The following is a 12,303-nucleotide window of genomic DNA, read 5'->3' on the forward strand; positions in this document are numbered from 1 at the left end:
CTGGGGTCTGGTCATGTCCCACCCTAGATTACTGCATTTAGCTGCTGCTTTGCTTTGCTAACTTGCCCATCTCCCTTCTCTATTTATGCACACTTACTCTTCTTATTTCAAATGATTATCAGAGCAAGTGGCTGTGTGGTACTTAGTTGCCAGCTGTGTTAAACCACAACAAATTGTCAACTTTCATCCCTGAAAGCAGTTAGTAGTTGAAATGGAAGTAGTCAAAATAATCTTTCCTCCTCCTCTACAGCTTGGATCAGCAATACCGTATTTTAGTAGTGGTGATAGTAACTCTGTCAGGAAGGATTCCTCCCCTTGCTCTCATATCCTAGCTACAGACAATAATGACAGCAAATCTGAAGCTCTGTCAGAAACTGGTTCCCCTAACACAGCCTGGGTTGGGAATCACATTCCCTAAGTGATTTCCTTCATCTTGTGTGGAACGGCGTTTCCCCAGAGAAAGCTTTTCTTTCATCTATCTGCAAGCTGTAGACAGCTCCTGAAGTGAAAGGCCAGACAGGAATGTAACATCTGTAAAACTAACATTTTTCTTCTCATCATTCCTAGGAAGACTTGAGTGGTGTTACTTAAAGACATCCAGCATATTTCCACATCAAACAGAGAACAAGGGTGGACATTTCTACCCAGGGTAGCTGGGATGTGGTAACTGCAAGAAGGAAAACACAGCAGTACGCAGGAAGTTTTATGCAAGCTCTGCTACAGAGGCACGGCAAAGAAGAAACGGTGGGAAGTGCTGCCACTGATTTTTGTGTGGCCAGGATCCCACACCACTTCTCCCTCCAGCATTGTTTCCCTCAAACACACCAGAAACTGCAAAGGGGTGTTAGGAAGCAAAGGAGGAGTGGCAGGGAAGGGACAATTCTGCTTAGAGGCACCTACGGGGGCTTAAACTAGGAGTAGCGGGGGGGCCTTCTCCTGCTGCCGCCCACCGCAGCCGTGGGCGGGCTCGAACCCGCGGTCCCCTTCAGTCCGCGGCCGGCTTCGAGGGGGAACGGAGGCGGCCGCCGCGCTCCGCCCGCTGCCGCCGCGGAGGGGCCGCGGCTCCGGCCCAGGTAAGCCGCGGTGGTCCTCGGGGAACGCGACACCCTCCCGCCGGGAGCCTGTCCAAGCGCTGGGCCCTTCCTCGGGGTACTCCTGCCTTCCCTTCGCATTCCTCCCCCTCTCTGCTCAATTGTTTGTCTCTAAAATACTTAGCTTTTCCTCTGAGGTATTACTAAGATGCATTCTGCTGGATTAAAATGTCACAGAATAACTTAAATTGCCATTAATAAGTCAAATCTGAGAAGAGAGTTTCACCACAAAAGCCTGCAAAAACTTGTTTTTAAAAGCAGTGAATGGCATATGGAGAAACTTCTCCCAGAAACACAATTTAAGAGCTAGCTTCCATTTTTTTGCAACTCCCTATCAAATCTGTACATCTCACCTCAAATGAAAACATAGTTGAACAATGAGCCAGTGCTTAAAAAGGGGTACAATATTTGAATGAAAATAGATCATGTTGGTTAAACCTGTTGTTGGGCATTGAGTCATCGTGAAAGGAAGTATTTTAATTAAATGAGAACATTTTAGTTCCTCTAGCAGGCTTTTTTCTAATTATAAAAGAATCACGTGACTGTGTACATAATTTCAATGTCTATTCAATCTTTATAAATAGGCTTCTTAAAGGTTGCTCTTCATCATGACAAAACTAGGCAGTTACAGTGACCGACATAGAATAAAGCTAAAGCAGTATGTCCTTAAAGAAAAGGAAGCTCCTAAAACAGCCACACGCTTACCACATGGGAAGATGAGGTAAATCTCCATTACTGTGAAAAAAAAATAAATCTGAAATACATATTTTATTAAACATGCCACATGCTTTTAAAGCTCCTCTTGTGATTTCCTCTTTGGGTGAGCTCCTGCATACTTTGAGCCCAGTTCCACATCTCAGTCAGAATAATTCCTCTGGCTTCAGCCTTGGCAGGTACAGACGCATGCAGCTGAGCTCAGGACACAGAACTTCAAGAGCATTCACATTTGTGCATGGCTGTACAATTAAAAGCATTTCTTCCTGTGATTGTCATTTGCTAATACATGTGTTTCTACTGAGTGATTTTAATCAATTTGTGCCAGTTCATTTCACATGCAAAAGCTTCCTAGATGTAAAACCTCTAAACTGCTTTGAAAACCAATTTTCTCCTTCCTAGTCTTTCATCCTGTTGCACTGCTCAGAATGGTTAGTTTGTAAGTATCCTGTAGCCAGGACATTCCCTAATCCAGCATGGAAATACAGACCTTGGGCTTAAACTGACAAGTAGCTGCTTGATGACTGAGTGTCCCAAGAAAAGTAAGACTTTCTCTGGAGGTTTACAGGTATGCATAAGGACAGTCAAAACAGGAAAAATCTATGGTTCAAATTAGTAATTTCCATGGGAAACAAGGTGTCACTGGGGCATATGCCCTCCCTTCTCCTTCTACCCCATCAAACAAACAAGTCTTTGCAACTGCAAACAAAATTAATTACAAACCAAGGGGCTGATTCTCTGTCATAAATCGCAGGGGTACATTCCAAAATCTGTAACAAGGATAGAAGACGGATATGATTAAGCCTAATCAGGTACCGCAGGGCTATTATTTTCCTTCTTAGAGCCTCAAGCATGTATTCAGTGACATATAGGGAGATGTCTCTCTCATTCTCCCATGTCAGAGGCTATATGGAGGGAAGCTGTGGGCAGATAACTTGGGTCCTGGATGGTTTCTACAATATTAAAACACTTGAGCAAAGCTTACAGTCATCAGTGTCTATATGGGGAGACTGCCCTCCAGGTTAAGACCTAGAAGGTTCTAGCTCTGGTAACTTTCACAAGGAACAATAATTTAAACTGGCATCAGAAAGATACGATTTCACTTGTCTTTTCAAATCAAGTTGTTGCTTTCTTAATCTGAACCATCATATTCTGTCCAACTTTATGGATTTTCAACTATTTATATCAATCATATCTATTTTGATAGTGCCCAGACAAAACTGTGGCTCCATTTTGCTGCAGGCTACAGAAACAAGTTAGCCTGGTCCCTGTAACTAGTGAAGTGTGGTATTGGTGCTGTAGTAGCACTGTATCTGCTTTCAACCCCCACTTGTGGGTACCCTTTAAAAGGTTGGTCACCTGAAATGCTCACCCAGGCAGCTGTGAGGTGGGAGACAACCTAAGCCATCAGTGTTAGGCACATGAAAGTTGTTTGCACCTTCCTGCAAAGTCAAAATCTTTGTTAGGGTGACTTTGAGGCAGAGAACTTGGTGAGAAATACAGACCTTAGTCTAGAACTGAAAATGCCCTTAACAATTAGACAGTATTCATATACTTAATAGAGTATTAGCAGCATACTGGCTAGTCTTTACTCCCTTTGTGGTTAGAAGTGCTGATATAAAAAAAAAGTAAAATAAAATGGCTGCAACAGTGTTTCTTTGACCTAGTTTATGACCTTCCAGTGTCTTTTGAGATCAGTGATTTTACATGTTAATTTGTGTATCATTCAGGACATTGAAATCTGTCACCGAGCTGTTGCTGCTCCAGTCTGAAATCTTGCAATGCTAATTCATATATATATATATTTAAGTAAATGAAATCTCGTATGTTTGTCATACCAATTTATTCAGGATAATTTGAAAGACTCTTATACAATGTTCTATACATATATAAGCGATGTTTAATTGTGACATTTAGCTTGCAGCTCATTTTGCTACACCAGAGAAGCAAATCTTCATTTCTGGCAAATTTTAAATTCATTCTACTTTTATTAAGAATATGAGCTTCTGATGTTGAACAGTGCCTTTGACAAAAATATCTTAGAGCACAAAACTTGAGAAAGATGTACAGATTGAAGCAACTTCCCGAGTATTTCAGTGAGAAAGTGACGTTTTCAGCTATTATTCATATCACCTGGCATATGTGACAACTCTATTGATCAGAACATCACAACATAACTGAAATTCAGTATTTCGCTTTGATCTATTGCTAGATACAGCAACAGGAGAAACTTGACATCCACCCAGTTGTTAACATAGCACTGTCACACAGATGGCCCCTGTACTACTTTCTGCAAAGAAAACATGACAAGACAGCTACTTCCCATGGACCAAGTAAATCTAACTTTGCTTGCTTGCCCAAGGAGACTTGGGCATGGTTTATGTCCATGCTAGGCAAGATAGATGTGCCTAGGGTTTAGAAGTGAGCTAGCTGGTATGCCAAGAGCCAGCTTGTCATGCAAATAAGAGGGTGCCCCTTATAAGAGGATGCAGACATATGCATTGGTCTACTTTCATCTGTCAATTTACCAGTCAGATGCAGAGTTTTGCTGCTTCTGGGTTTTATTCCTTCTTTCTGATTTACCCCATTAAAAAGGATTTCTTTCTACTATTCAAGCCATGCTCTTTGCAGCATTAATCAATCTTAACATGAAAAAATAACCTTAATTGTGAAAAATTTGCATTTTCTTCCATGACCTATGTAGTTTAGGGAGACTTAAAAAGTATCAAAGCTAGGACTATTAGAGAGGCTTTCAGATTAATACATAGGCAGATAGCATGTCACTTTATTCACCAAAATATCTGCAACTACTCTCAATAAGTGGAGTTGGCTTTTCCAAGTGACAAGCAAAATTTACTCTGTCCCTTAATTTTAACTTATTGCTTGTGCACAGGTGAAGGTAAAATATTTCCTATGCAACTTGAAAATAAGAAGAGGGAGGAAGATGACCCAGAAAAATGGGAGAAGCCACTGATAATGACTAAAGAATCTGGAAGTGACAGTGGCCTCCTGGGGCCATATCCTGTAGGAGTTTTTCCTTTTCATTTCTTTTACCTTGTGACTGTCTTGCATATATCCATTCCCTTTCTTCCATCAAGTGTTTAGTATTTTCAGCCTTACATTTTTTTCCCCTCTAATTGTTTCATGTTGATCTAACAAATGGAGGATAGAGTGAAGAATATATATATATATATATACGCACACTCATGGGCCACACAGCAGTTACAGTGGACATTGCAAGTAGGACAACACAGGGCAGGGAAGGTAGTTACACTTTGACACTCTGACTGCATGCTTCCTGAATTTCCAGCTACTTTTCAATCAAGCACTTAAAAGCACTGCCATTCAACAGTTTGAATGCAGAAATCAAATGCGACTTCAATCTATAAAACTGCTGTTGACTTCTTATTTTGAGACAACTCTATTCATTAGATGCCTGCAATAGCAGCCATGGGCATTCAGGCACATGGCATACCATATGCCAAGGTTTCTTTAATAATTTTTAGTCTTTTCGTGCATCTGCCTGTGGATAAGATCATAGAATCATAGAATAGTTAGGGTGGGAAAGGACATTAAGATTATCAAGTTCCAACTCCCATGCCATGGGTGTGGATGCCTCATCCTAGACAATGTTGCCCAGAGCTCTGCCCAGAATGCTGCCAGGGATGAAGCATTTACCACATCTTTGGGCAACGTCTTTCAGTGCCTCACCACCCTCACAGTAAAGAGCTTCTTCCTTATATCTAACTGAACTTCCCCTGTTTAAGTTTTAACCCGTTACCCCTTGTCCTATCACTACAGTTCCTAATGAAGAGTGCCTCCCCAGCATCCCTATATGCCCCCTTCAGATACTGGAAGGCTGCTATGAGGTCTCCACGCAGCCTTCTCTTCTCCAGGCTGAACAGCCCCAACTTTTCTACCCTGTCTTCATAGAGGAGGTGCTCAAGCCCCCTTATCGTCCTCATGGCACTCCTCTGGACTTGCTCCAACAGTTCCATGTCCTTCTTTGGTATAATATATATTTCATTCTTTGATTCATTCACACAAAATTCACTTCAAGTGAAATTTCAAGATACTGCTACAACCTCTGCCAGCTCTCTGCTCATCCTATTTCGGTGTCAGAGGCTTGTTAAACTTGCATAATTCACTTTTCCTCTCATGCTGAAGTTAATACATAGTGGATTCCCAGAAGAAATTCCAAACTATTACCTGCTATTTCACAGTCCTAAGCTAGTCTAATTCAAAGTAGAAAGTAGTGTTGTCCCATCATATGGGGAACTGGGCAGATATTTGTTACCTTCAGCTCAATTACTTAATAGTATGTTTAGAACATGAAGATGTGTTAGTATATGCACAATAATCTGGACAACATGTAGCCTGTCTGGTAAAATTCAAAGGCTTGATATTCCATGCAGAAAACAGGTTATGTATATTTTCATAGGTTCTGAGAAAGGAAAATATTCTGAGTCCTGCTAAACTAGTTTTAAATGCCAGTATTTAATTGGGTCTACATATATAGGAAGGAAACCTGCAGTGAGTGTATTGCATTTGATAAAGGAATGCATGGCAGAGGAAAGTTCCGGATGTGCAAACATGCCAAGAGGCAAGCTTTTCAATGGAACAAACCAGCTCAGTAAGCTTTCAATGGAACAAACCAGCTCAGTAAGGACATCAGAGAAAATGTGTGTATGCAGGCATGTATGCACATGCAGCAGTGATTTATATATCCAGCTTAAGTATTATTTGTGAAACTGCTGAAGACTTCAGTAGCTACCCGTTTCTATTCCTTGGCTGACATGCAGTGTCCCTTTGCAGTGATGAGCTGCCAATTGACGTGGCAATTGGATCTCTTGATTAATATTCTTATCTAGAAATAAAAGATCTTTTCCTTCTTGTTATTTCCATGATCTCCCTTCCTGGGCACACAAAATTAATCCATCTAGCATAGAATGGATTTGACCTTTCAGGTGTTAGAGAATAATTCTCCACCCCATCCCCCATAAAATTGCTACACTGATTGTTGGTTATGATCTAAAGGTAAACCAGTTGCTTTAGAAAGAGATTAGTAATCAGCCCATTCATTTTGATCTTCAGTACTGTGAAAACTAAAACCAAATAAGTACTGAAATATCCATAGGTTTCCTTAATCTGTTTATAAAGGATCTTCAAACACATTAGGAGCTCATAGTAGCAATTCAAAAGCTAAATATAAAAGCAGCTTTATGAAGTACTTATGAAGTCAGTAAGAGGTTTTCTGGGAAACCAGAAAGATAATCCTTATTTTTAGCATGTTTTCCTTTGAGATAAAGATAGTGAATGTAGAAAGTATCCAAACCCAAAGTGAGATACGCAAAAGAAATCCCACGATATGCACCAGGAGTGTTCCAGAATCAGCATTTTGAGAGCAATGTTCTGACAACACCATCTGCTCATTTGTGCTGTATCTTCCTATTACAGGCTCTCTTAATGTCTCATGCATGATTTTCTGTGGAAGTCAGTAGGAGTGTATGATTTATTTTGCCATTAATATTTACCAGGCTGATGTATGCTTAAAGTATCCAAGATGCTGAGAATTTTTACTGGTTTGAAAAGCCATTGAATTGGCTTTTTTTTCTGTGGAGACATTAACTTAGTCACTTCACCACTGTTACATTCAAGTCAGATACCATTTACACTGCATTAATTTAAGTAAACACCACTTGTGTTGCTCTTACTAGAGCTATAGACCGAAAGAAAAAGGTTCACTAGAATTTTGCATTGGAAATGAAAGGATGGTGAAACAAAGCTTCAAGTTGTGAAGCTTCAAATTCTTTACTGTTTATAATTTATTGTGAAACTGAAGTGCAAGAGACTCCTGCAAAATATATTTTGGACACCAAAAATAGTATTGTTTGATTGTCCCTTTCTAAAACCTACAACAGATATTTCATTTGTATATATTAACATTTAACAGTTGTTTTGCAGATTCTGGGTAATGTTCCTGTCATGTAGTTGTTTTTTTTTGTGTTTTGAAGGAAGTCTTAAAATAACATTTATGTGCCGTGATGAAGTATAGCAAAAGTATGCTTAGCCCATGAATTTCAGATCTGTTGCACGAATGCATTAAAATATAGACTGATAGTCTTTTCATCCAGAAACGGATTACAGTGCTGACAGATTACTTAAAATAACCATTATGGATGTGAATCATACTGACAAAGGCAAAGAAATCTCATTCAGAAGAAAACATCTTGCCTCAGCCAAGCATTTTGATGGATGCAGATGCTTATATATGATTATTTATATACAGTCAAAGGATCTTTTTGTAATAGCTAGAGGCAGAAACATATCATTTTGATTTACTTCATTAACAAAAAGCTTGCCAAAGATAAGCATCACAGGTATTGTTGCTACCCCCATGCCAATGATGCTGCTGCTCTTGAACAGCTGTGTTATAAGATGGAGTTACATATTTTCCGTTCAGAGTGCACTGATGTACCAGAGACACTTATTTACAAGCCTGAATAGCAGACACAAAACTGTTTATGACTCTCCTGCATGATTGCATGATTTCTCAAAACAATTACTTTTCCTAATATCTAAAGGACAGATGCAAAAATAAAAGAGCTGTAATACACTGGAATGCAGCTTCAATTGGTAAGTTAAATAATTGCTGATGTCTTTTTTTATGTTTTGAGGGTTTTTATTGTTATCATTATTTACTAATAGATTTATAGCAGCAGCTATTCAAGATACAGTAGTGTTGAAAACCTTGTGAAATTTGCGTATTTGAAATGCAAATGTACTGTAAAACATTGCCTCTGCACTTTTTTTTTTTTAGGGGCTACAAGAGCTTCCAAAACCACACCTGACAATGTGCAGTCTTAAATGCTGGAGTCTCAGAGCCCTTTTTCTGTTGATGATGTGTAGGTAAGAAATATTTGCTAAAATATTATTTCTTAAACATATAGTAATATCAGTTGGTTTATAATCAATTTGCTTTCAATTAGAAATATATCTGACCAGGTAACAGAGCCAAATCTCGACAGTTGAATCTTGTCTCTTAAAAAGATAAAACCACCTGAATATTAACAGAAATACAGGACCGAACTCCATGAATCATCTTGGTTACCTTAACTGAGGTACAGTTGTTTTTCATTAAGAAGACTGATGAGGAAGGAAAAAAAAACCAAACCTCAAAACATTTAATTTAAGCAAATGATCCTTCAAATGAAGGATTACTGTGTAAAGAATGTGAATATCATCAGATGCTTAGCAGATTTAGAAGGACACAAATTTAGATGGGTCCTTGCCTAGAGCACGGTACCTTGCCCAAGGACGGAAGCACACAGTCCACCTAAATGTACTGTAAGCTTGAGGTAGTAGAGTCATCACTGTGCATTCATTACTAAAGGAGAGTGTCTTAAAAAGATTTACCTGATTAAAATGTTGTCTTCTTATTCTCTGTGATGAAATCATGAAGTCTTTAGAAAAGATTAGTTATGTTAAGCTGGAAGGTGAAACTGATTCCTTCTGTGTACCAGTAACCCTGCTAACAGTGCAGTTGCCATGACAAAAAAAAAAACCCTTAAGATAGGAATAGAGTGCTGAAAATATATTCCTTATATAAAAATGGGGAAAAACTATTCTTTGTAAGTAATTCTAATAAGAAAAGACAAGCATGGACATAGTCACTACCACTTTTAACTGAAGTATTTAAAGTCTATTAGCCAATTCTGTGTAAAATTACCTAACCTATTTGGTCTCCCAATCTCCTTACGGTAAGATTCTGCCTGAGTTTTGGTTCAGGTGGGTGTGCAAACGCATGTTTAGATAAAGCCTCCACTTGTGAGGGCAGGTGAAAGATTCCCCTGAAAGGGAGCTTCAAGCATTCATCTCCCACACCTTCTCCAGTGCTATAAAGAGATCTTTGTTCAGAACACACACTTGCTCTAATTCTACCTTCCTTCCTTGTCAGCTGTGACTTGTCACACTCTATAATCACTGCATGATTCATGGCTTTGCAGTAATAAAACACTGGTAAGAGACCAACAAAATTTCAGAAGCATCTAAGTAACAAGGAGGTTAATTTCCTTGAGAAGTTCAGCCTGCAGTGTATAATTGCCTTCATTATCAGGCAGACTTTTCAAATCCTCTTACAGCTTCACATGGCTAAGAGTATCCAGAATCACAGACAGTTAACTCCTGTGCAGCATCCATGGGAATCATGTGCGTGCATAGCACCTGTTTAGCTTGGACGGAAGTGCACAGTATTGAGCTGATGTAGTATCCAAATCCAAACACAGGCTAAGATGCAGCTTTGCCCCTTGCCTGTTTCACAGCCAAGGTGATGCTTAGGCACGCAAATGCTTTTTTGCAGCACACACATCAGGAAGGTATAGTGAAAATGGCGTTTAAAATAAAAAACTAGCTGCTTGGCGCTGAAAGAGAGAAACAATTCTAAGCAATATCCAAGGACTGAGGTGTACTGAAGCAAGGGCAAGGACTGATCTGTAGCTGACCCTGTGGGCAACCCACATGTGCAAACTCTGACTAATGCGTGAAGAGGCTTTCCTCTACAGAGTATTTTATAACCAATAATGTTTGGTGATGTTTTTTTATTTTAAGTTTAGAGCCTCATCTTCCTTTCATATTCATAGAGAGGACATGATCTGTCACAACACACATGCTAACAATGTCACCTTGCTTTCTAGCTCTCCCTTCCTGAATGACATTTCTTAATTTCACTTGAATTAAATTACATTACAATTACATCATAGACACACATACTAGAGTCTATATCCAGGGCATTGCCTGGATCAGTTTCCTGGAAATATTTTTATTAAAAAAGTAGAAATGAAAAAATTGAGGCAAATTGATCAAAGTAATAAATAGATTCATTATCAGGGATTAGCTTAAGTAAATATCTGCTGTTTGATCCGAAGAAGGGCACCCATTTATTTTGTGGGATTTTTAGTCTTTCGTTTTTTGGCTGAGTTTAGGGGCACTTACATTATTTAAGTATTTGTTCCTGTATCTGGTAAATGGTAACATAATGCTAGTGTTTCAGCCCCACCAATTAACCAAAAAATCAGTAGGGGTACTGGAGGTTTTGACACAGAGAATGTCGGTGATGTAGGTGATTCTTCTGCAGTTTATCCACAGAGACTATACAAAAGCCTGTATTCTTGAGCAACCTGGGCATGAAATAAGAAGTAACCTCTTTGTTTACATCAGTAAACCCTTCGCCTGTCAGTGGTTTGCCTGAAAACAACTATTTTACCCTAGATTTTCCTGAGGGGGTTGTTGCTCAGAGACTGTATTTGGCATTTTCTTTCTCTCTTCTTTTGGTTCTAAGGTGTTTATGCCTCTTTCACGATACATAACTTGTGACAAAAAATACCTAGGAAAAATATTCCTGTACATGTGTCTTGACTGCACTTACATTTTAAGTGGTGATGTATACTATTGTTAAGGGCAGACATGCCCTCTTCCTCCTCCAGTTACTCAATTCTGTTAAGACACTGACTTAAGAGTATCTTAAATAACAAGCAGTTGTTATACCTATCAAGTTCAGCCTAGCCTGTAAAAATATTACATTTTTAAACCATAATACAACTAAGAAAATTAAATAATTATAATTCACCTTTTATAAAAGAAAGAATGCATCACTGAACCTGAAGAGATTAAACATGTATTATACATTGACAGCCCAGAACACATAGATATTCCCAGCTGTCAAATACATATTCAGTTTTCTTCTACAAAAGCCTATTCTCTTCTCAGTGGTTGGAACAGCTGTTTCAAGGCAATTCCATACTTAGATGCATGCCTGTGTCTTTCAAATATATTAAGAAAATGGAGGAACTAAAACATATGCAGTTAGTTAAATACAGCAAGAAGAATACAGGGTAAAAGAGAAGCTTAGATGCATTGATGAGAAGATGTACACGCATACGAGGAATGAGACTCAGCTTTTACATTAATCCTTTGTGATTCCTGCATAAGGCTATATGACAGAGTATAGGAATGTGTTCAGCTGTTTAGTGATGAATGGGGCACATGAATTGAAGAGCACTTTAAATGAAACAGGGCATCCTCACTTGAAATGCTGATAAGCAAATCCGTGTAAGGTACATAACATTTATAGATTCCTTACCTTTCAACACTGACAAGCTGCTTCTAAATATCCCCAAAGTTACCAAGATGGTACCACCACACACTCACATATATGAGGCATCAGATTCCTCTCATATATTGGCTTAATGTGGTAAGACTTGTCAAAGATTGCCGGGCAAAAGAGGATACAAGGGATGGTACCCCATTAATTCACTGCCTCAGGTACTGCACAACTGCTTTTCCATGGCAGCAGGTTCTTACCCGTAAAAGTCAAAACCCAAAGACTACACATTATGTATTACTGAGGGAAATAAAGAACTATTTCCACAGGTGATTTAAGGAAAGGACTTCCAAACAGCAATGGCAAAAATTTAAGATATCTTTTAGAAAATAACGGTCA

At 39.0% G+C, this 12,303-nt stretch overlaps 1 protein-coding gene across 2 annotated transcripts in view; it reads left to right on the forward strand.

Moving 5' to 3' along the window:
* The first annotated feature begins 995 nt into the window (after positions 1 to 995).
* The window catches only part of LOC133272204 (gamma-aminobutyric acid receptor subunit pi-like), a 46,690-nt gene continuing 35,382 nt past the window's right edge, over positions 996 to 12,303 (forward strand). Inside the window, exons 1-2 of one of the 2 annotated variants that reach the window (XM_061459059.1) lie at positions 996 to 1,073; positions 8,626 to 8,714. In XM_061459059.1, the coding sequence (XP_061315043.1) occupies positions 8,659 to 8,714 (56 nt within the window). In that variant the 5' untranslated portion in view covers positions 996 to 1,073; positions 8,626 to 8,658. Of the gene's footprint in view, positions 1,074 to 8,305; positions 8,442 to 8,625; positions 8,715 to 12,303 lie in introns of those variants that run through there. The other variant, XM_061459058.1, reaches the window with a different exon arrangement.

The sequence above is a fragment of the Pezoporus flaviventris genome, unplaced genomic scaffold, assembly GCF_033815535.1.
Source record: "Pezoporus flaviventris isolate CSIRO_AGI_PZ_B2104156 unplaced genomic scaffold, CSIRO_AGI_Pfla_v1 ptg000029l, whole genome shotgun sequence".
Lineage (NCBI taxonomy): Eukaryota > Metazoa > Chordata > Aves > Psittaciformes > Psittacidae > Pezoporus > Pezoporus flaviventris.